The sequence below is a fragment of the Anser anser genome, assembly GCF_964211835.1.
Source record: "Anser anser genome assembly, chromosome: 7".
Lineage (NCBI taxonomy): Eukaryota > Metazoa > Chordata > Aves > Anseriformes > Anatidae > Anser > Anser anser.
This window is the reverse complement of record NC_139727.1, coordinates 37,452,098-37,477,215: the sequence shown is the minus strand read 5'-3', so window position 1 is coordinate 37,477,215 and position 25,118 is coordinate 37,452,098. Positions and strand designations below refer to the sequence as shown.

Here is a 25,118-nt window from a genome sequence, read left to right as displayed (position 1 = left end):
GAATGGCACCAGGATAGATGCTAAATATATGCAAAGAAATGTGGAAGGTGCCCCACCACATTTCAGAAACCGGGTGCCAAGATCAACTCACTGTGAGGAACAGTGCTTGTGCCCCCCAAGCCACAGATACGTGAAGTATGTTAAGTTCTGGTGACTCAACATCTCCATAAAACTGAGAACTAGCAGGGGATGATTTGTAAACAGCAAACAGAACTCAATTCAATCAGCTGTTCACAACAAATAATTTGAACAGCTCTGTGTATGCAAAGCAGATAATTTTAATGTGAAGATTATGGCAAATACACAATCATTTTAATAGGATGATTAAGAGCTGCAGGCTCCTGGGGAAACCGCTTCAGCAGTGTGTGCACCTGCATCTATTGAAAGAAGAAAAATATACAGAATAACAAGCAGTATCTCATCAGCCCATCTGCAGGTCGTAGCATGGGCCAGTTGGAGCTGAGATGGAAAGGAGGAGGAGAAAACGCATTGTAAGACAGCCTGGGACCATGTACTCAAAGTCTTGAGCTTAAAGCAGAACTGAAAAGGACGTTGCAGGTTTACTGTGCAGGCTCATGAGTGCTGAGGATGATCAGCACAAGGAGCGTGAGACTGGGGAGTCATGTGGGCCATGCTGAACGCCTAACTCTCTCCAGGAAAATCCTCAAAATTGGGGATTTTGGAACACGCATGCAACTCGGGGTACAGACGAAGAGAAAGTAAAATTAGAAAGACACAGGCAACATCTTCAAAATCTCATGGACTAACTGCTCGCTTCTACCATGGACAACAATATGCCTCAGTCCCTGGAGAAAGTCTGGGCAAATTGGCCAGACACTAGAGGAGCAAACAATCTAAAGTAATCACAACTTCTTCCAAGATGATGGTTTCGCTGTCTCTATATATTCAATATTTGCTGGCAGCAATATTTGTTAGGTTCTGTTGACATAGGAAAAGTGAAAATAAATATACTTTTAAAATATTATTTTTTTTTATAAAAATAGACTTTTTTATCAGATAATAGGTTTTATTGCATTTTTAGCACCTTCTGGAGAAATACATTTATAAAACACGTACATATTTGTATGTGATATAAATATATAAGTATATAAATATTAAAGAATGCATAGGCATATTTTCCCTGCCTCTTTAACCTTTTACATTAGAATGGAGAAATAAAGTATGACTAAAAATACCTTTCAATGAATACATCCTGGCTCTACAGAGTGGTCTCATAATTTGCTGGTTCCAGAATTATAAAGTGAGCAAAACAAGGCCAAAGAAACTTATTAACTGTGTTTATACACACACCCAGTAATTCATAGCTGGAAACAGGCATTAGGCAGCTGGCTGGTGCTTCGGCCAGCAGTTTATAAGACCCAATGTGCTGCTTCTGCTGGTGAAAGATTTGGGCTGCACCCATGCCCTGCTTTCTACCCTTCTGTGAATAAACTCTTTTTCTCTCGAGCACTTTGCTGGCCAGAGCCCCTGCCCAGCTCCTCCTGTCCTTTTGGGCTCAATTTCAGGCACAGGCATGGAAAATCAGGGAGACCTGATTTCTTGGATTGCACTCATTCAGATGGCACCTTTATGACAATGCTCAGCCACCTTCCTGGGGGCAAGTCCTAAAATGCTGGCTCTTTTTATTGGCTTTTAGTGTTATGTTAATCTTCCTCACTGAACTAGAGGCCAGCTACTGCTCAGGCTACATTGCAAATGGCCATGCTAAGGCCACCAAGGTCACAGAAGAGGTGATGTTTTGTGTGACTACCAATCACAAGCATCAAATTTAATGTAACTTAATCAATAGCAAAATCATAGAGATGGCCAGAAAGGTGAAGTACAGGCCTTGCAGTATATAACATAATGATAATGTAGGATACCAAACAAAGAAGTCTATTCTGTCCCTCCTATACATGTCCTGGAATTATCAAGCAGGTGGAACATCTACCTGCTGCTAAATAAACCATTATTTAGAGAACTGTCTGAGTTTAGCATCATTTACATTTTCCTTTAGATTTAGATACCATCTGCTGTTCTGTTTTCTTTTGCCTACTGTCACAGTCATAAGCATGTAATTACCATACTCCTACTCATCTTTTTCATGTTCCTTTTCACTACAAGCTTTGTTTCAACCAGTTTCTGTCTTTAGCTTGTTTAAAACCTGTAATTATTAGAAGACACTTTATGAGATCAACAGCAATGTTTCATGCTGCACAGATTTTTTTTTAATGGATTAAACCAGGACAGATGACAAAGCACTGAAAGCAATCTTTATATCAGAAAAATGGAAGGAAAGAGAAGTCTTGTGAAAATGAACTTATCATGACTTTGTATGTATTAAAAACTTTAAATAGACTGTTGTTGTCTTCTCATACTGATTAAACAATAAGTTTCAGTAGTGAGAAAGTGTGTACCTATGTAAATAATTAACACAGCAAAGTGCTGCCTTGTCTCTTGCACTTTTGTCTGAGTTCAGAAAATGCTTGGGTCAAGCCTGAGCCTCAGAAAACTGTCAGGTTTGTTGTTAGCTTCTGATTTTTTCTGCTGTTGCAATTTTTATAATGTTGACTGCTGACTTTTGTGGCATCCTCTTTCTCTGGATGCACATGGTTCAGGAGGATCTTTTTCTAGAAAAACACTTTTGATAACGGTTGCAGTAATTTTCAACATTTTAAGTACCTGTTTTTCATAATTCCTATTTTGTTCTCTGGAAAATCCTGAAAATTTTAGCATCTGAAGCTGCTGAGACACAGATCTGACAAGTAAATTCAGCCTGAGAGTTGTGCTATGCTAAGAGCAGCAGATATCACTTCAGGGTATATTTATTCTGTTTAGACAAAAGAATCCACATAAGAGCAACATGGGAGCTCTCATAATGACATTCAGAAAACTGAAAAGGACATTGATTATAAAAACACATGAGTATTACAGGAGCAAATAGAAATACATCTGCCCCACATGCTAGCCCTGGTGTCTGGCACCATTTAAAGGATGTGAAACCTTGGTCCTGTCTGCCAAAACTACAGTTGAGCTCTCAGCTTTCATCTCATATGGGATATTCAGCTCCTACTTTCCCTGTATACCTTGTACTGGCAGTGGGTAATTGTGTAGTGGGATGTGCTGCAGGCATCCCAACATGTAATGAAGCAAGGAGGACCCTGCTGGTGCTGCCCTTGTTTCTATCTCATCAGGGTTTAGCTGACTGGATGGGTTGGTGCACATGCACATGCACACACACAAACACACACACACACCAGCTTTCTTATGGCCAAGAAAACATAGTGAGCTCTCCAGCATGGAAAACTAAGGCAGCCTAATAGAAATACTCCAATGTCATAGGTAATTAATTGTCTTTCCCAATAATAGTGTTGAAAATAATGTAGACTATCAGGGGTTCAACTAACAGTTTACATGTGACATAAATGTCGTGTGTCATGTATATTTAATTTATAAAATAACATCTTGCATGACAAACAGGTCAAAGCAGGTGGTTCTCCCTCTCTTCTCTGATCCTGTGAGACCCCTCCTGGAGTGCTGCGTTCAGCCCTGGGGCCCCCAGCACAAGAAGGACAGGAACCTGTAAAAGCAAGTCCAGAGGAGGGACACGAGGATGACCAGAGGGCTGGAGAACCTCTCCTGTGAAGCCAGGCTGAGGGAGTTGGCAATGGAGAAGAGAAGGCTCTGGGGAGGCCTTATAGCGGCCTGCCAGTGCCTAAGCAGGGCCTACAGGAAAACTGGGGAGGGACTCTTTGTCGGGGGTGCAGTGATAGGACAAGGGGTAATGACTTTAAACTACAAAAGGGTAGATTTAAGTTAGATATAAGGAGGAAATTCTTCACTCAGAGGGTGGTGAGGCACTGGAACAGGTTGCCCAGAGAAGCTGCGGTTGCCCCATCCCTGGAAGAATTTAAGGCCAGGCTGGATGGGGTTTTGAGAAACCTGATTTAGTGGGAGGTGTCCCTGCCCATGGCAGGGGGTTGGAATGACGTTGTTTTGAATGTCCCTTCCAACCAAACGATCCTGTGATTCTACGATTTAAAACTTACAGCTATGGAACATTGAAAAGTGAGAATCTCATATTTTAACCAAGTTTTTGGTAAATTAAGTTTTGAAAATGCGGGTTAATTTTTTTTTCAATTTCATCATCTCCTGAAATCTTTTCAAAAATATCATGTGGCAGTCTTTCTCTTGATTTATCAACAGCTTGGAAACAATGCAACTAAACTGTGCCAGCATGTGCCGAGTGTCGTATTGTGCAAGTGTTTATCCCTTTCAAAGGGGTTCTTGCAGCAGAAAAGAACTGGAGAACATTTTTTTTTTTTTTTTTACTCTGAAAGTTTTCTTTACTTTTTTAGTTTCTTGTAAATAGAGCTTTAGCTCTTCAAAATCTCACCTGTTTAATTGTTTCCTCCCATAACTATATATGCATAAAATAGATTAAGATCTGTAGAGTTTGCATCAAGGTTTGCAGAAATGTTAGCTATTATAGAGAGTATGATAACTAGAAGAATAATAAAACTCTGAAATGATCTGGAGAGGATAGAAGATTTGTGGAACAATGATCACTGGGAGTTTTACAAACAGGTGAGGTTGTCATATGCTGGCACTGGAGTAGTTTTAACTGACCTTACCTGAGGGCAGGTGGCCCCAAATGTTTGATTCACTAAAACATTTTCTATAACAATTATTTTATTAGCTCCACTCCAAAGTACTGCAGCTGGAAGTGATTCTGTTAGTGTACACATGACAGATCATCCCTGATTGTAAATCTAGTGTTTATGTTTTGTGAGGGCAAATAGGTAATTTGATAGTCCGATTCTTTCTGGCCTGAGACTTTATTCCGAGACCGCTGGTCTTGGTGGAAAGTCACAACCATGTCCTATCCCTCAGGTCGCTTCAGGCTCTCTCTTAAGAACATTCTGCTGTCCTTTGCTATTGAAACATTTTCAGCAAATTTATTGGAAGAAGGTCTAGACATTTCAGCATCACATATCACTTACATAGGTCTCTTACTCTGTCCAACATGGGGTTACTGAATTGCTGTCTGGAAATGCATCTCTCCTTTGATTGGAAAAGCAGTCCCAGGCACTAGGCGAGACACGTCCCCACTGGCAGAGAGGCAAAGCTTGCTGCTGAAAAGCAACCTACAATTTAGCCTCTCCTAAACAGAAGTGAAGGCTCTCATGCGAGTGCATGCTCAGCAGAGCAATTACATTAATTTCTTGAGGAGTATTAAATTTCCTAAAGGTATAAAGAAAATTGTCTTCCTAAATTATAAAAGCACTGGATTTCCTAAAGGTATCTGTGAAATGTTTATGATTATTACCAACTCTTACACGAAATAAGAAAATGAAAATGTATTTAACACACTTTGACCTTGTCTGTTTGAATGATGACAACTTTGGAGTGGTAGCTTGAGGACTTAGTGATGTAGGTGATAATGTGGAAGGATGTCCCTTGCAAAAGAGGTGCCAAAGGAGACTCTGGCCTGCAGAGGGTCCTTGCATGGACACTGTGCACTGCAGAGACCCTGGGACCCCACATGAGTGGTCCTGGGGTGAGCGCAGGAGCACTGGGGGTGACTGACAGCCCTTGAGGGGGAAGACGTGGATTTCCTTTTGAAATGTCACGTTAACTATGGTTTATCTAGAAGGTTAGAACTAATGAGGCTACAGCACATTCGTACTGTATCACATTATCGGACTGGCTGTTCACATCACACCTTTATGAGCAGTATGATGTTGTATGGATTGCAGAGAAAGCTACTTTTAAACGAAACAATATGAATTTGACAGTTTGCCTGTGGGGAGTGGAGGTTTTACTATAGAAAGTAGTAAGAATGATAAGGTAACAATACAAACTTTTTTGGCTGGATCCTCTCCCCATGGGTCTTTTCCTCAAACTCTGGCAGAAAGAGGCTTTTATCCCAAGTTGTTCACGCCATCTTGTGATGGTCAGTTTTGACAAATAGTAAATTAGAGGTTTTGGGAGTATTAGGTTTGAGCACAGAACTTCATAAACAGAATTCAGACATTATTTCTTGCCATATGATGTGAAAGTCAGGATATTTAATGTGTATCAACAGGCATTGCTGCTGCATAGAAAAGGTATACATTTTTTTGTTTTGCATTTTAAGATGCTTAAAGAACTAATGAAAGCAAAATAGGCAGATATAGGAAAATGTTATTTAGCTGCAGTTAACAGAATAGGAATTAAATGTGATACCTGGGCAACAAAGGTGCACTATTAATTTTTAAATGATTAAATTTTAAATAACTTTTAAAATGTTTAATTTTTGTATGACACATGAACTCTGTGGTCCCTAGTGCTCTGCATGCATTATCAGGGTGCAGGCAGGGCAGGAGTGGTTGGAACTGCTGATTGCTCTTTCCTCTTAATATTTTTGTTGGAGGTGTTTTCCCATGCTGGATGCATGTCCACTGTGTTGCTGGCATTACAGTTGTTTTCCTTTAAAATTCTGGGTGGCAGAAGTTGATGTAAAGCTTGTAACTGGATTCTAGCATAATGCTGGCAAAAGAAAAAAAAGTTTTATAACCGTGTGGATGGCAAGCCCTTTGAAATGAGATGCAGGATAATTATTCTGTCTCTGCTAAATCTCCAGGCAAAACTTTCCTGAAATGAATGTTCCTTTGCATCAGGTTTTGTAATATGAAAGGCAATATTTAGGTCCTTCCTAAGTGATGGAAAACAGCAGTTGTAATGGAGAGCAGAGCAAATGAAAACCTCGCACGCTGTGCTAGTGGGTTTCCCTTGGGTGTCTGCTTGAGCCTGGAGCCCAGGATGGATCAGTGACATTGGGAGATGTCTTCCCCCTGTGAGAGGACATTATCGTGGCACTGAGGTTTGCAGAGCCAGCATATCTCCAGTTTTTGCTCCCAAAGATAATGGTGAAAGCTATTGCCTGGGTTGAGAAGTCACACTGTTTTCATGCTCTAAATTTGCATTTAAAGCTTGCTTTGTGCATTGACCTCAGTATAAATTGAAAGCAGCTATGAGATGAACATGAATAAATTATTTTTCCCATCCTACCCTGCCAGTCTTTCTGAGATAATTGCATCTCAGCACCAGTGAGGTGCTCAGAAACCCACACACAACATCCTCACAAAACTGTCTGTGTGTGTGAGAAGGGAGGGTGTGCACACAGAAAGATGGACAACAGAAACTTAGTTGCTGAGCTGTTTAAAATAAAGGGGAGGTATGGGAAAAAATGATGTCATGTTGGTTAATTTAGAAATTATTCAATGTCTGAGAATTTTGAGCTCATCTGGGGGTCTCTTCTGCTTTTCTACAGCACAGATTTAATACCTGCAAGGGAAGCAAAAGAGTCCTTAAGAGGCCTAATCTGTGCACTGGAGTGGAATTTAATCTCCAGCTCAAATCTCTGTCTAGAGATCAGAGGAAGAAGACTGGGGATATTTGCATTTATTTCAATGAGTGCTTATCCACATCTGAGAACTGAAGTTGTAATACTGTTATTAAAGCACAATTAACAGTTAAACCCTTTGACTCAGCAGAATAATGCATTTGGGGACAAAGCGCTTGGACTTCATGTAGACAGTAAAAGACCTCTGCTCTGAGAGGACTACCTGCAGGGTCTGGCTCTTGGTTGGTGTTCAGGATGGGTCTGAAACCTTCAGAGACCTTTCTGTGGGAGCTCAGGGTGGGTCTGGAGCCTTGTAGAGCAGGAAGAGGAACCCTATACTACCAGAGACCCCCACCTCTTTTTTTTCCCACCAACCGTGGGACCAGCTCAAGGTATCAAGGAAAGTTTATTTCGGATCATATATATTAAGTCTAGACCAATACATTATGTATTACGGTTCTCCAATAATTTCACTTATGTTGCTCGTAAACAGACTGATGCAATCTTGTTACACTTGACTTTGTAGTTTTTTTCCAAAAGTCAACAGAATTATCAGGTCACATCATTGCAATCACTTTGCAGGTTTGACTTTTGCAGCAATGAAATGAAACAGACTTTTTAAAGTGTAAACTTTTATATTTAAAAAATAGCTCACACGAAGTCATTTATTCATAATCACATTTCATTAACAGTAAATATAACAAAATCACAATATACATATATAGTATGTATTTATTTATATGTTACTTTTTATTAACCATTAACTCTATGTAATAAAAATATATTACAACATTTGATATGTATTCACAAAGCACAAGCCATTGTAAACAGAATAGGCAGCACAGGCCCCTTATTCAAAAAACTGAAGGATTAAAATTTACTGTCTTGTATTCCTTTAAACTAGAGGTGTTAATACAACAGAATTTTATATATCTGTCTTTACATGAATGAATATGTATTTCTGAAATATATATTAAGAGACTATAGGAGTTTAGCTTACCAGGGACACTAAAGTCCCATAGTCCATTTTAACCCATGGCACTCTTGAGTATTTTGTCATTACAAGTTGGTCTGTGCATCATTCTATCCATTTATTAATATTGCCTTTTTTACCCATATAAATAGCCCCTACAATTACAACCCGTTGTTATACAAATAAAAGTAAAATGTAATAAATTATAATTTTATATTTATAATATAGTCAAAACATGCCCTATCTACAGCAGCTATTATTAACGCTATTTCAGAACTACATTTCTTCAGACTGACTAGATGCTTAGAAATAGGAAACCATCTATTTTTGTTATTTCAAAACAAAACAAAATGAAGTTTAAATACACAGGCCAGACATTTTTAAACCTCTTATCATATGAATGGTCCTTACTCATCCAAGAAACACCACTGTCCTTATAGCAAGGATATGTATAACCAGCCCCTAACTTTTTCCTTTTAACTTTTTTTTTTTTTTAAAGCAAGTAATCATCTAATAATCTAATCTAGAGGAAAAGGTTTATATTCAACTGCGTCTATAAAGACTGGTAGTACATCGCATTCCTGCAAGAATTCAGAAGGGAAAGATTGATGATTGCCAAATATATGGGATTTTTTTTTTTTTAATTTTAAAATGATCTTAAGTAAATAAAAACAACATGAAAAAATCTAAGGTTTAGAAAAATGTGTATAAATAAAGGTAAATCAAGGCACCTTTTAGTTATCTATTTCTATTTTCCAAGGCAATCTGTGATAATGATTTTTCAAACATGTTATGAGGGAAGCTCTATGGTTTCTGCTATAAATGACCCATCACATACTGTGGCTGATGCAGATAGCTTTATTTTACTTGACTGTGGTTGGACAAGAAGGTACAGTATGGATGAGTTGTCCCCCGCCTTGTCACATTTGCTGTATGACCCTGAGGACACCGCATATTTTACTGACATTGTTTTCTTAACAGAAGTCAAAAAAAGTCAAATGTCATTCAACTCATGGGATGTATATATTTTTTTCCTCTGTAGTTCATTGATCATATCAGCAAATCAGGAGGAGTAGAAATTAGTTGTCTTTGCATAAGGATTTCATGGTCAGGGTTGCAATGTAAATCACTTTGAAATCCAACAGTTTTTTATTTGTTTATTTTGTTCAAGGACTCAAGACAGCTTAAGTGCAAAATGACTAAATAGGACTATCTATGGTGGTCAACAACGGGAAGGATATAGCCAAGTTTGCATGCTAGGCCACGTTGCATTTCCTTTAGTATCTCACTAGGATGTACTGGCATTTCATTTGAAAGCAGTTGTTTTCTTCTTCCTTAGGAACTCTTGCTGCATCATATCCCAGGAGGATAGAGGCTCTCAATTTCCTTTTTGTTATTTCTGTGATTTTAAAAAAAAATGTTTGCTTCAGAACTGTAATTTTATAACTACAGAGACTAGAAAACTGTTTCTCAGTATTCAGTGAACTCCAAATGGAGATCCTTTTCCTAATATATCTTTGAAGACTATTAATCAGTTGAGTGGACTCATGCCTTTGGGTATATTGAAACCATGTGCAATAGTATTTCTTCAAGAAAAAAAATCATATTTTACAACACAATTACCACACATGCATGCTTTCATCCACCTGATACATTTGCTTCTCAATACACAAATTTCTGAAGTGCACTTACAGACTATAGGGCTAATCATCTTTGTTATAAATATAGACATATACGACAGTATCCTCTCTAGTTCATTAGATCAGCATTATTTGCTTAAAAACCAACAATTCTAAATACATATTTACATGATACACACCAGGAACACATATAAGAAGTAGACATTTTATAGACACTGCAGCAGCTCTTTTCTCCATGTAAACTTTTATACCTCCCAACAAGGACAGCTGTCTTTTAAAGTGGGATGGTTTTCATAAAGAAACTTTATCCATCAAAGATTACAAGGAATAATTAGTGCTCAGAATTAAAGCACAAAAAGCAAATAAAAAAAAAAAATTAGATTTAAGGCTAAAATATTATTGTCTCACCTATTCAGGCTTGGGTAGCTTATGAAGATATAGTCCCTGATTCTACCAATATGGAAGCCTATGCTTAGTACTAACTATCCAGTGTCACCTGGTAAAGCAAACACCATAGGATCCATGAGTCTGAGTTTTCTGTGCTGAATGTGATGTGCAATAATATAGAGAGATCTTTTGGGCTAAATAAAAATGATCTGACATTAGTGTGAAGTCTCTGGTTTTGCTTATAAGGTTCATTTAATCATAAGAACATTTAATTTGGGGAGAAGATAGTTCTGATAGTAGTGAAAAGTAAGGAATTTCCAAAGAGTTGTTTCAATGGCATTCACTGCACATTTAAAAATGAACAGGACAAGATATTCTGAGACCTCAGAGCCTTCTTTATTTAGTAGTAAGAGGAATGGAGAAACTATGAAAAGTTTGGCAAGCAAGACCAGAAAAACTTTCTTTCTGCAAACTACATAAACCTCCTGAGCTTTAAGAATTGGTCTATCTCTTAAGGCAGGGCTCATCCAGGTGTAGATGGTTTCTGGCCATCCAAAATATGTGACGAGTTTCCACGTAGCCCAACTGAAAACCATTTAAGCCTTCCTAATCCAACAAGGACCCTCCTATGGAGGCTGTGCTGCTTGTGCTACTGGGCTTTGAGAGATGTTTTCGCTTTCTCTTTGGGGTAAGTGAATGGCTGAGAGTCCTAGAGAGTTCCTTGTGTGGAAGCAGACCATTAGGAAAAGCCCAGTGCAGTCAGAGCAACACATATCATTGCAACAGCAGTAAAGTAAGGATAAGGTTTCCCAAACATTCTGGCCCTCAGCCTACCATTCACATCTATTTCTGACCCAGTTTTTTAGCCCCTAAGTTGTGCTGATGTAGCTGTTTTTTGAAGTCAAGTCTAAGCTGGCTGCCCAAAATGTTTTCAGAAAAAAATAATTTTCAGGATGACTGTATTGTTGATGTGGACTAGGATCATTTCCCAGCACTACTGCAGAGCAGACACGCATTGGCAAAACTGAGATGGTAAACTACAGCAAAAAACAGCGATGTGCTTCTTGGGAGGTGAATAAAATGACCTCCAGAGGTCCCTTCCATCCTCAGCTGCTCTGCAATGCTGTGATGCACAAGGCTACTGCTATAGCAGTCCTCAGGCTTCATAAGAATTTGTCTGGGAGTTTTTATATATAGATTATTTGACTTGATTAATTATTATTGTAACTTGATTATTTCATAAGTAAAACTTCAGAGGTTATAAAAAGCATGGCTCAGAGCCACTGACAACATAGTTTTGTGGGTCTTTTATGTAAAGGGTAACAACAGGGATAGACCTTAGTTAGAGATGGATCATGTAGTTGCCTAGCATTGAAAGTGAGTACTTGCGCTCATGAGGAACTCAATAAATCCTGTTTACATCTTGCACTGTGCAAATACCTTTGAAAACCCAGCCCTAAACATTCAGAAGACAGATCTATAAAACCTGGATATAATTATCTAATGGGACTAGATTGTCAGTTGAAGCAATAAAATATTATGTTGATTTATGTCAGTAGTAAACATATCATTCTCTCATAGTTTTTGTCACGTGCAATTACCACATCTTCACATCAAAACTAGTTCAAAAACATAACATAATATGGGGTCCTAGTTCATAGTTATGGCTCTGATATTGTATAAGTAACTGTAAAATGAACAGAGGGAATCTGCAATATGACATAGTGAACTAAATTCTCTTAATTGTCTGCCAATGTTCTGCCTGCCAAACTTACAAGATATGAAGAAAATGTTAATTGAACACGCATGTGAGAAATAGATATTGCATATGGAATGCAGATACCAACAAACAGAAAACTGCATATTGCCTAAGCAGCTGGACAAGTTTTGCTCATGCAGTTCCATATTTTGGGCACACATTGTAGCCGTACTTTACAAACTTTTTCAAAAATATTTAAACAACAAATGGAAAACCCACCCCTCGCACACACACTCACATTTGCATTTGACAAGAGAACAGTTCCGCCTCATGACCAGAGATAATAAAGTATTGTGCATTACATTTGCCATCATTATTCTAACTCACTCGAGTGAAAGTGTTGTGTAGTACACATAATACTCAGCAGACACATAGTTAGTCATATCTACATTCATCACTTAGACACACATTTTAGAAAAATTTGCCAGTTGCCTATAAGAATTCAGATGAATATCTAGCACTTAACGAGCCACAGTATCATATTTCTAGTATCTTATGAAATGTCATCAGGAAATGTTAGGGTATTACTTTTATTTTGTATATTGAGTCAGTTTATCAAGCACCAGCATGTACAACTCTCGCTTGCTTCAGATGGTAGAAATATGACAATGTGTCAGAGAGCTGATGTAAGTAAGGGGAAATTATATTTATTCTCTGCTATAAGATTAATTCTAGAAGAAAGGCACCATGAAAGAAAGACAATTTTTTAAACATATACAAGGGGAGAGATTTATTGCTCATGGGGACACATAAATCAACCAGTGACTGACTGTGATACACAGGCTTAATGAGACAAGTCTAATGCTATATTCTTCTCTACCTTTTACTTGCTGTCCTAACAGTACTATAGTTTTTCTTCTGGGAAATTTTGCTCTATTTGGATTGAATGCAAAATCCCTCTGGGGCTAGGTTTATCAACATGCAAACCTCCCATTGACTTTGGTAGCAGCCCCATGTCTACATTGACAACAGTTGTGGACTTTAACAATCAACCTGTTTTAATTTCTTAACTAAAAGTGGTCCTAGTAAAACACATAACATCCTGATACAAAGCATTTTATCCTTTTAAGCTGACTAATAATCAGCTTTCCACTATCCTTCCAGAATACAATTAAGCCATCAAAATGACTTGAATTTTGTAAGAAACAAATATTGATCTGGGTGTTTTTACCTATTGTACCTGAGAAAATTATGTTAAGCCTAACAAGTCAAATGATTAAGATGAGGTAGACAATGTAATGTGACAAATGGCTAGTATACAGTGCTGGGAAAACTTACTTAGATTCCATGACTATATTTGTGTTTCTTTTTTTTTGTTTTTTTGTTTTTTTGGTTTTTTTTACATTTACGCTGTAGTTTTGTAATTAAACTGAATAGCTGAGATGAAGACTTTTACTTACATGGTAGTTAGTTAATGATCTTCATTCTGTTAATTTTTCCACTTATAAGGCAGGTGACAATGAGAGTTTATAGATTGCAGCTGCGGTATTGTGCCAGAGAGAGGGATAAGGCAAGGCTCTTCACACTAGTGACTGAGGTATTACCCCAAATTTACTGACTTTGAGGTGAAACCTCTCACTGAGTTACCTATCTGGGTTCTTAATCAACAGTCAGAATTTACAGCAGTGGATGCTTTTTGCAAGGTATGAAGGAAAAATGTTGTTGTCATAATATCCGTTGTGTCAAAGGCAGATATTCATGGTGAAACTTGCAAAATGGAGTATGCTGAGGTTTGCAAAATAACTGATATTTATGATTTATCATAAATGAAACAATATACTAATTTAGATCAGTAACCTTTTCTGCCAGGGCTTCTCTGCAGAGCTATAGATGACATACAGTGCCTTTTATTTGGAGAACACAAGAGGTGGCAACTAAAATTAATTCAACATTTTTAGTACTTGGGGCCCTATTTTTTCAATATGGTCCTGACTTCTGTATTTACAGCTGGAATATGCAAGAATTAATGTTAATATAGCCAGCTATATCAGCTCTTATTTAAGCTGCTATTGCATGCATGAAGCCTGCTTAACTGAGAATGTTCATAATCTGGGCATCTGTTTACCGTTTTACCCTCACCTAAAAAAAAAAAAATAAATTGTAACTTATGGACACTGGAGAGAAGCTTCCTTGACTTGCTGAGCAAAAACTAATTTCACTTCTGTTGTTAACTTACCTTTGTCTTATGGAATTTAAGTCACTTGCTGGAGACAAATGTGTGAAGAATTAAGGTCAGAATTGGTAGCAAGTCTTTTGCCAATCACAGTATAAATCTGAAGCATTTGAAACCAATAGTTCTTTACCTGAAAATAACTTTAAGAGGTTACGATGAGGACACGCTTTGTTGATGCAAGTTGTTTTAGAAATTGATTATTCCTAAAATCATAGTGCTGACAAGCTTTTGATTTTCTACATCTTAGTTAATAAGAAAACACTTAAACTGTATCATTTCATAGTGTTTTCACTGAATTGAGAGAGAAGTCACTGAAAATTACCAAGGAAAGTAATTTGTCATTAGTCACTGGAGGATGGCTTCAACATCATGTGCCTACATGACAGTTATGAGGCCATCTACATGCTGCGGTTTTACTTACAAAGAACTAAATGTTTTTTACAAAAATTAAGATACTGTGATGGTTTCTGAGGAAGTGTCACATAGGATTTTCCTGATCTTGAAAATTTTAGTGGTATATGGGTCTATGTTAGCTGCAGGCTGAGCTGAATGCATGGTAAATATTAATAATATTAATAAGCAGAGCTACATCCTAGTGCTACAGAGATCCCAGTTGAAAACTCTGAGATTTGCACTTGTTCAGATGTAGAATAATATTACTGTCAGCAATTTCATGGTGGTGAGGAGGTCTATTATTTTTGCTCTACTTGCTTTGCAAATGATACTTTTAAACTCAGCTGTGGGCTCATCTTTCCTTCAAATAATATATAAATATGGGATTAAACCGTCATTAACTATATTTATTAATATATGGGGCAGGGGGACCAATTTTGCAGCTTTGGGGCAAAATCCATCTCTGTGTAGCTCAGATATACTAGAAAGTGGTTAAGGTAGGCAGGAATCGTCCTGATTTTTTCATCCTATCTACCTTTTTTACTGTTCTGAAATTTAATGGGGAGGAAAATAATGTGTTTCTGTGAAAGTTACTTAGAAGACATGGCCAAATCCAGCCTGCAGTGTACTACAAAAGGGATTTACTCTCCATTCAGTTCTACAGAATTGTTCAAATAATATGTATAAAAAGAGGTTGAAAACTATGCTGGGCACTGTATGAGTATCCAGGTAAAGATTTTGCTATTAAGCTTTTTAAGAGCTTTCTATGGGGAACATCCTGAAGCAACTAGACTGGGGTTGTTTTAGTAAAGCCAGATTGTCAGCTAGATTGGAGTGAGCCTTACCTGCAGCCCATGAAAAACACCACACACACATTCCTGTGTGGCTTTTCTGAAATGATCTCTTGAACACACCAGTCTGCTTCCTCTACTCTCATGAGCCCTTCCATGAAAGACCAGTTTTTCACCCTGTATGTATGTGTAACTGCTGATGAAAATCAATGGGAGATTTGTACCCGCAAAACCTGCAGGACCATGTATCAATAGCACGCTTGTAGTTGGGGGCAGGAGGCACCAAGTAGCCTGCCTCCCTTAGGTGTTACAGGGGCTGGGCTTCAACCGGCCTCTGTGGCAGCCTCCTGAAACCTTGACAGCTGAGGATAGCTACTAGGGTTAGGCCAGTTACTCTTGTTTCCCATATATCACTTTATGGTTCTTGAAGATCCCATACCAGGCTCCTCATTCGTTCAGTTGCAATATATTCTGGTTGGGCGACTCACTCGTGAGGGCAGAGGAGTTGATGGAGCTTCTTTTGAGGATCTTGTTTATCATGTCCTTCCATGTCTTCTTGTACTGATTCCGTAGCAAAGAGTACACAAAAGGGTCAGAAACAACTTTGCTGTAAGCTAAGCACTTGGAAATGATTCCCCAGTGAGAACTGATGGGGACCACAGAGGACAATTCAACAAGCCTGTGGAAACAGGAAGGTTGAGAGAGTGAATATCCACATTAAATGGATGAGGTAACAGCATAGCTATAAACTAATGACACCCATCACTCACCCTTGCATTCCTCCCCCACCCAGCAGGATATGATGCAGACTTCAAAAGAGCCTATTTATTTATCATTGGAATACACCTTTAGAGACTAACAACTTTCCATACATTTTGTTGTTTAAAATAGCACTGGCAGATGGCGTGGTCCAGTTGTTTGAGCATGAAAGTGGGACTAAAGAGCTTGAATTTGTTGCATCACTGACTAGGAGCTTCTGTCTTTTCTCTCCATTCTGGTATGCCTACACTGCAAATTCCCTGGCTAAAACACTTTCTTCTCAAGTATTTGTGGTGGGCTTAGCACTATGGGCCTGCAGCCAGTGACGGGGCTTTAGTCAGTGATGTGGTATTAGTAATTCTAATTCTGAGATTCTAATTCTAATGCTAGCAATTTGATCATTTTGCACTTCGCTTTGATTAGAAGTGGGTTTCATTTGTTTAGTGATGCTTTTAGGGGTGCTGACATTACCCAATATAAACTTGTGTGTTTTGTTGTAGAAAAACAATGTGTATAAAAATAGCGTCAGATGCACTCTGGGATAGAAAGTCAGGCAAAGCAATTTATAGTTTAAGTGAACTTTGTAAAGCAAATCTTCCACTTCAGTATGTCAGTAGTGCTCAAAACATCCCAATACTCAGGGGTACTGTTATAAGAACTACATCTGCTCTTGCAAATTCTTACCTATAAGGACCTCTTCTTTTTCATTTTGAAATGGCTTCTGAGAACCTCTTTAGTATCCATTTGCATACATTTCAATGACATGCCATGGAAGCCTAAGCTATATTAAATGAATAATTTGATGGAAACATGACATGAGGACATTAACTGAAGTCAAGGTTTGACAATTCATTTTATACTCTCTTAATTTCACTGTCAAATAATTAAACAGTCACTGATAACTATCAAGTTTTAAGCAGAAGTATCATCCTGTCACAAATAACATCTTTACATTAATGTGTCCTATTATCAAAGAACAAATTATTTTCAGATTCTTTATACATTTTACTGAGATGAACAGCCATTCCAGAAATGTTCTACATCTGCTCATGTGCTATTCTCCAGGGAGATCATGCGAACTCCAGTGGAGACAAAGGCTGAAAGTATTATGTATGTGAAAAGAGGAACTCAAATAACTATCAAGTTATGGGCTTACAGCCACGTGAGACATTTGAGGTGACTAGACTATATGATATGAAAATACTTGAACTGCTCTTGCCGTTCCACTGGTGCTGTTTGGCTCAGCTGATCACTGTAAGCTACTCTGAGATACCAAATGGCCACCTGTACCATTTCTCTCCTTTCGTCTTGACTAACTAAATGCTGATCCTCCAGCCTCTCCTTGTAACTCCTGGCTGATGTCCTTCATACAAAGTAGGATCCAAATTCAGACATAATTTTCTTCTACTCAAGCTGCTGGGGGTCTGTTCTGGTGTATATTCACCTGTTTAACAAAATGTAGCTAAGACACCCGTGTTAATATGCTTAAAATGAGATTTGACTGTTTGGAAATTAATCATCTACTGGTTCATATTTACTTTGTAATCTACATTGAACCATCCTTCTTTCTGTTCCTCACATATTTGATGGCTTCTTCTTTGCATTTTGAATTTTACTGTGTTGAATTAAATCCTGTTGATTTACTTTGTTAAATGTTTTACGAATGTGAATTTGATTAAGCTTAATTAAATTCAGTGGATGCCTTGAATGACCAAGGTATGACAAATTTCTCAGCTGCTGTCACTCAGTTCCATGAGTTGTTAGCAATCTCCATCTAAATATATCAAATAGGCACTTGAGGGTTGTAAGCCTAGACCTACTAATTCTGCCTTCAGTGACTGATCAATTAAAAAGCCTACACTTTTATCAATAGAATCTTTAATATTTTCTCAAATTATTTCCTTAAGTGTCCTTGATATTTTTATATTTTGCATTTTCTGCGTGTTATTTTTGATAGTATATTTGCAGATATACTGGAGCAGATAACGATATGACAAGGGGGAATGGTTTTAAACTAAAAGAGGGAAGAGTTAGATTAGATGTTAGGAAGAAATCCTTTACTATGATGGTGGTGAGGCACTGGCACAGGTTGTCCAGAGAAGCTGTGGATGCCCCATCCCTGGAGGTGTTCAAGGCCAGGCTGGATGGGGTTTTGGGCAACCTGGTCTAGTGGGTGGCATCCCTGACCATGGTAAGGGAACTGGAATTGGGTGGTCTTTAAGGTCCCTTTTATCCCAAGCTATTCTAAGGTATCTAGCAACAAACAAATGCAGACTGCCCCCAAGAAGTGCAATTCCATTTCATGTAGGAACAATTAAATGTCATTCTTGCAAAGACTGTCATATAACTTATTGCCTTTGAAAGGGTTTCATGAAGCATCTCAGCCAGGAAGATATTTTCAGTGAAGGAGCATTAATATTTCAGTGCAACCTGTAAATTAAATTCTACAGTATTATCTACATAATTCCCCAACTTGCTTTCATAAGCCACTCTTATACTGTCTGATAATACCTGTACTTCAAAGCTATAAACTGTTTTGCTGTGATACTGTCAATATTTTAGAAATGTATTTCTGTAGAGCACTTGGTGTCAAGTGGCTATCCAAATATTTTATTTCACTTTCAGTAAACAAACAAGAATGTTACCTTGAAGTGTAAGACTTTGATCTCTTATGCAGTGTGAAATAAACAATGAAAATGTTTTATAAACATGTGCAGTTAATCGTTTTAGTAAAATATTTTACTGAATGTGTGTAGGTCCAGCTGGCTAGTATAATGGCAGCATCTCTCTTGTGCGTTGCCTAAACTTGAGAAATTAACTGAGTTAAAGAGAAAACTCTGAACAGGCCAGAGAGCCTCAAACAAGCTAAAATGTCTGGTTGTTTAGGAGTGAAACAAATCACACTTCATTTTGGAGCTGGTAGATGAATTGATCTTCTCAGAAGAAATTCATTCTTTTGGTCCAAGTTGGGGAAGTTATATCAACTCATTAAGCATACGCTTCTAACATTTATATTTGTTACTAATTCTGGTTTTTGTTTTGTTTTTGGTTTTTTTTTCACAGAAGTCCCATAGTAACAGAATCTGACCTTAGTCATTTTGTGTTAATGATATGAATAAGCCGAACGTCAGTTTTAGTTTGATTTTTATGCTTATTTTACTTTATTGCTTGGTAGACTGAATCTTATGTATCCTGTCTTGCTAGTGGAAAAAGCCTAGCCAGTTTTGCCTGTTAAGTGGTGCATATATTACAATCAGGCAGCTTCTGTTAAGGAAGCAGCATGACTTGTGGACCTTCAGCTCTTGCACACTGTTGCTCTTAGTCATTGCTGCTCCCCAGAGCTGTGGGAACCACCTGGCAGCAGAGATGTGATGATAGGGAGCAGTGTTAGCCAGCTTGTGCCAGCAGATTTCTCATGCAGGACGAAAATCTCTTTACCTCATGTCAGCTGTAGCTCTTGAGGGAGCCTACAAGGCCACTGCCTTTGAATATGTCAACCTAAGATTGCATAGGAAATGCATGCATTTAATATGCACAGATGAGCAAGAACATAACTCAGAATTCCTCTGTGGGTTTCCTTGTCTGTCTGTCCAAGCAGGATTTGTATGAAGAGGGCAGTCAACCAGTGTAAAAAACATGGTTTGTTTATCCCTTGTTCCCCAGAGATGATACAAAAGAAATTCGATCCTCCTCCTTAACCTGAGGGCTTGGGACTGCAAACTTCTTTCTGATATTATTTCAGGATTTTTAATTTAGGGCCAATTTCCTCACACATAGACAGCACTTATTAAATTACGTGAGCAAAGTTCTGTGTTTGTCTGAAATGCCTGGAGTTGGACATGAATATTAGAAATTGGTATGACTTATTTTAATCTTTGTTATGAAAAAGCTCCTTAGAGAAAACAGGTTTTGAACAATATTGTTCAATCACATAATGATAAATATAGCAAAAAGTTGAGATGTGTATTAATAGCATTTTTCCAAACCAAGCAACAAGCTATGCCTATAAATATACAATACGGGGTGATACATCTCTATCTCCAAGGGGAAAACGGATCCTAGGCCAGGAGCTGGCGGGTCTCATAGAGAGAGCTTTAAACTAGGTAAGAAGGGGGACGGGGCTCAAACAAGGCTTGTCGGAGCTGTGCCGGGGGAAACAATGGCTAGGCCGGGGAAGAAGGCGATGGCCCAGCTGAAGTGCATCTACACTAATGCACGCAGCATGGGTAACAAACAGGAGGAGCTGGAAGCCATTGTGCAGCAGGCAGGCTACGACTTGGTTGCCATCACGGAGACGTGGTGGGACCGCTCCCACGACTGGAGTGCTGCAATGCCTGGCTATCGGCTCTTCAGGAGGGACAGGCAGCACAGAAGGGGAGGTGGCGTGGCTCTCTACATTAGAGAATCTTTCGATGTTGTAGAACTCCAGGCTGGGAATGATAAGGTTGAATCCCTGTGGGTTAGGATCCGCGGGAAGGCCGGCAAGGCTAGCATCCTGGTGGGGGTCTGTTATAGACCGCCGAACCAGGATGAGGAGACGGATGAGGAGTTTTATAGGCAACTGACAGAAGTTGCAAAATCGTCGGCGCTTGTCCTCGTGGGGGACTTCAACTTCCCGGACATATCCTGGAAACACAACACGGCACAGAGAAAGCAGTCTAGGAGGTTTCTGGAGAGCGTGGGAGATAGCTTCCTGACGCAGCTGGTCAGTGAACCTACCAGGGGTGGTGCCCCGCTAGACCTTCTCTTCACAAACAGAGAAGGACTGGTGGGAGATGTGGTGGTCGGAAGCTGTCTGGGGCAGAGTGACCACGAAATGGTAGAGTTCTCTATTCTTGGCGAGGCCAGGAAGGGGACCAGTAAAACTGCTGTCTTGGACTTCCGGAGGGCTGACTTTGAGCTGCTCAGGACGCTGGTTGGCCGAGTCCCTTGGGAGGCGGTTCTGAAGGGCAGAGGAGTCCAGGAAGGCTGGGCGCTCCTCAAGAAGGAAATCGTGATGGCACAGGAGCGGTCCGTCCCCACGTGCCCAAAGATGAGCCGGCGTGGAAGAAGACCGGCCTGGCTCAACAGAGAGTTGCGGCTGGAGCTTAGCAGAAAAAAGAGGGTTTATAATCTTTGGAAAAAAGGGCGGGCCACTGAGGAGGACTACAAGGATGTAGCGAGGCTGTGCAGGGAGAAAATTAGAAAGGCCAAAGCTCATCTGGAGCTCAACCTGGCTACTGCCGTTAAAGACAACAAAAAATCCTTTTACAAATACATCAACGCGAAACGGAGGACTAGGGAGAATCTCCATCCTTTACTGGATGCGAGGGGAAACCTAGTTACTAAGGATGAGGAAAAGGCTGAGGTGCTTAATGCCGCCTTTGCCTCAGTCTTTAGCGGCAATACCGGTTGTTCTCCGGACACCCAGTGCCCTGAGCTGGTGGAAGGGGATGGGGAGCTGGATGTGGCCTTCGCTATCCATGAGGAAATGGTTGGCGACCTGCTACGGAGCTTGGATGTGCGCAAGTCGATGGGGCCGGATGGGATCCACCCGAGGGTACTGAGAGAACTGGCGGAGGAGCTGGCCGAGCCGCTTTCCATCATTTATCGGCAGTCCTGGCTATCGGGGGAGGTCCCGGTTGACTGGCGGCTAGCCAATGTGACGCCTATCTATAAGAAGGGCCGCAGGGCAGACCCGGGGAACTATAGGCCTGTCAGTTTGACCTCAGTGCCGGGGAAGCTCATGGAGCAGATTATCTTGAGGGTCATCACGCGGCACTTGCAGGGCAAGCAGGCGATCAGGCCCAGTCAGCATGGGTTTATGAAAGGCAGGTCCTGCTTGACGAACCTGATCTCCTTCTATGACCAAGTGACGCGCTTGGTGGATGAGGGAAAGGCTGTGGACGTGGTCTACCTTGACCTCAGTAAGGCTTTTGACACCGTTCCCCACAACATTCTCCTCAAGAAACTGGCTGCTCGGGGCTTGGACTGGCGTACGCTTCGCTGGGTTAGAAACTGGCTGGATGGCCGGGCCCAGAGAGTTGTGGTGAATGGAGTCAAATCTGGTTGGAGGCCGGTCACTAGTGGAGTCCCCCAGGGCTCGGTACTGGGGCCGGTCCTCTTTAATATCTTTATTGATGATCTGGATGAGGGCGTCCAGTGCACCCTCAGTAAGTTTGCAGATGACACCAAGCTAAGTGCGTGTGTCGATCTGCTCGAGGGCAGGAAGGCTCTGCAGGAGGATCTGCATAGGCTGGAGCGATGGGCTGAGGTCAACTGCATGAAGTTCAACAAGGCCAAGTGCCGGGTCCTGCACCTGGGCTGCAACAACCCCAAGCAGAGCTACAGGCTGGGAGATGAGTGGCTGGAAAGCTGCCTGGCCGAGAAGGACCTGGGAGTATTGGTGGATAGTCGGCTGAATATGAGCCAGCAGTGTGCCCAGGTGGCCAAGAAGGCCAACGGCATCCTGGCCTGTATAAGAAGCAGTGTGGCCAGCAGGTCGAGGGAAGTGATTGTGCCCCTGTACTCGGCTCTGGTGAGGCCGCACCTCGAGTACTGTGTTCAGTTTTGGGCCCCTCGCTACAGGAAGGACATGGACGTGCTCGAGCGAGTCCAGAGAAGGGCGACCAAGCTTGTGAGGGGTCTGGAGAACAAGTCTTACGAGGAGCGGCTGAGGGAGCTGGGCTTGTTCAGCCTGGAGAAGAGGAGGCTCAGGGGCGACCTCATCGCTCTCTACAGTTACCTGAAAGGAGGCTGTAGAGAGGTGGGGGTTGGTCTATTCTCCCACGTGCCTGGTGACAGGACGAGGGGGAATGGGCTAAAGTTGCGACAGGGGAGTTTTAGGTTGGATGTTAGGAAGTACTTCTTTACCGAAAGGGTTATTAAGCATTGGAACGGGCTGCCCAGGGAGGTGGTGGAGTCACCATCCCTGGAGGTCTTTAAAAGACGTTTAGATGTAGAGCTTAGGGATATGGTTTAGTGGAGTACTTAGTGTTAGGTCGGAGGTTGGACTCGATGATCTTGAGGTCTCTTCCAACCTAGAAAAATCTGTGAATCTGTGAATCTGTGAATCTGTCATACTACTACTTTGGAATGTGGAATCAAGAAGAATGGGGTTGTGTAGATATACTACTTAAGGTCAGCCACTGAACTAATTAAAAGGGTGTTTTCTTGATAAAAGGGGTAGCTAATCTGATTTTCACCTTAATGTAATCTGAAAAACTCTGACCCAGAGAGGAATTTGTCTGACTGGGGCCATAGGCATGGCTTCCTCGTTGGCTCGTGGGACTGCAGCTGGTAGTTTTTAGTGGGGAAGCAGAAAGAAGTTGTTATAGTGAAACCTGGTGATTAGCTGTTTTGAGGCCTTAATTCATAAAGTACTTCAGAGCATGTTTAAAGTGTTCTGCCAATTAGAGCCTGCTGTCTACAAGTAGTGCTGAACAATACACTTCAGTTATCTTCCGCTTGCTGCCTTGAAAAGTGATTGATTGCCTCTGTCTTGTGAAGTGCAAAACACTCTGGACATAGTCCAGAAAATAATACTTCCTTGCATAATGAAACCTCTTCTTCCCCTGACTTCTACATTTCAGCAATACACAGGAGGCACAGGGAAGCACAGTAACGCACATCCTCGAATACCCATCTGTGCAGTGCAGTGTCCAGCGAGGTCCCGGGGGGGATTCAGGTAGCTAAACAGGGAATTCCATGTAGCCTGTTGTGCAGTAATTCCTTTAGATCAGAGATGAAAAGGCCAAGAAAGTGATAGCTCTTACTTCTTACGTCTGACCATTGCACAAGCCTCATCCTTCATTGAAAAGCATCTTTGTGCATTTCCGACCTTATATCTTAACTCTTGAAGTCACTGCCCATGGAAAAGCTATTAGTCTTTAATGGACTGAATGCAGACTTGGGTGAACGTTTAAGTGAGCCTTGTAAGGATTAAAACAGGTAGGTTCAGGAGTTTTTTAATCCATCTGTGCTTTATGACTATGAGGACACATATTAGGATGACTCAGAACTAAGAGTAAGGGGGCAGATGGTGCCTGAATGCTGGATTGAGATGTGAAGAGCACAGAAATACTTCTGACAGCCCTGGCTCAAGCACTCGCTGTCACTCAGGACTGAGCCGCAAGCTATGTGATGACTGCGATGATTCTCATTAAGTTCAAAGCCCCAATATAAAATTAAACTTAACTACTTGCAATGACAAATACTCTAATATCTTATAGCCTGAGAATTAAGACTAAGTGCCCATTATTATTATAAATATTTTCAAGCAATTTTAGTGCACAGAGCATGGAGTGTCTTCTTGCCACTATTAAGCAGAAGTACAGAAAAATATAACTGCTATAAATGTATTTGCAACATTTTTACAAATTATTTAATACAAATAAATTAGTTATTATTATCATGAACATAAAATTACTGTCGTGTGCTGGTTTGCCTTTCTACAGAGACAACGACCTTTTGTGAATTGTTTTGTTAGAAATAGAAAATCAGGATATTATAATGAGATGGAAAATTTGGTTTTGTTATGTGCCCACTTACACTGAGTCTTAATTCAGCTTTTTCAAGGATTTGGTTGTGTTACTTTTTTTTTCTTTTGGTGAGCCTGAATTTGACTGAAGTCAGCCCCAAAAATTTCTGTCCAATAATATCTAAATAGGTGATGTTTCAGAAATACTTTTTTCTATCTCTGTTCTTCATAACAGTATTTCAGTTTTTCCAGGGTCTTAATAAGCACAAGTTGTAAATTTCTTTCTAATAACTTGATAACACTTCTCCAGATATACACCCTTTTTCATATTTTTGTTTCAGAGGAGTACTTTGGTGCTACCCACAGGAACCATTTCCAAAGATAAGCTAGTAGATAAA

General features: G+C 40.1%; 1 protein-coding gene across 1 annotated transcript in view; it reads right to left on the bottom strand.

The window, feature by feature from the left end:
* Positions 1–8,002: 8,002 nt before the first annotated feature.
* Positions 8,003–25,118, bottom strand: part of GPR26 (G protein-coupled receptor 26) — a 28,534-nt gene continuing 11,418 nt past the window's right edge. Inside the window, exon 3 of the mRNA XM_083843916.1 lies at positions 8,003–16,182. Within this exon, the coding sequence (XP_083700042.1) occupies positions 15,951–16,182 (232 nt within the window). The 3' untranslated portion in view covers positions 8,003–15,950. The remainder of the gene's footprint in view (positions 16,183–25,118) is intronic.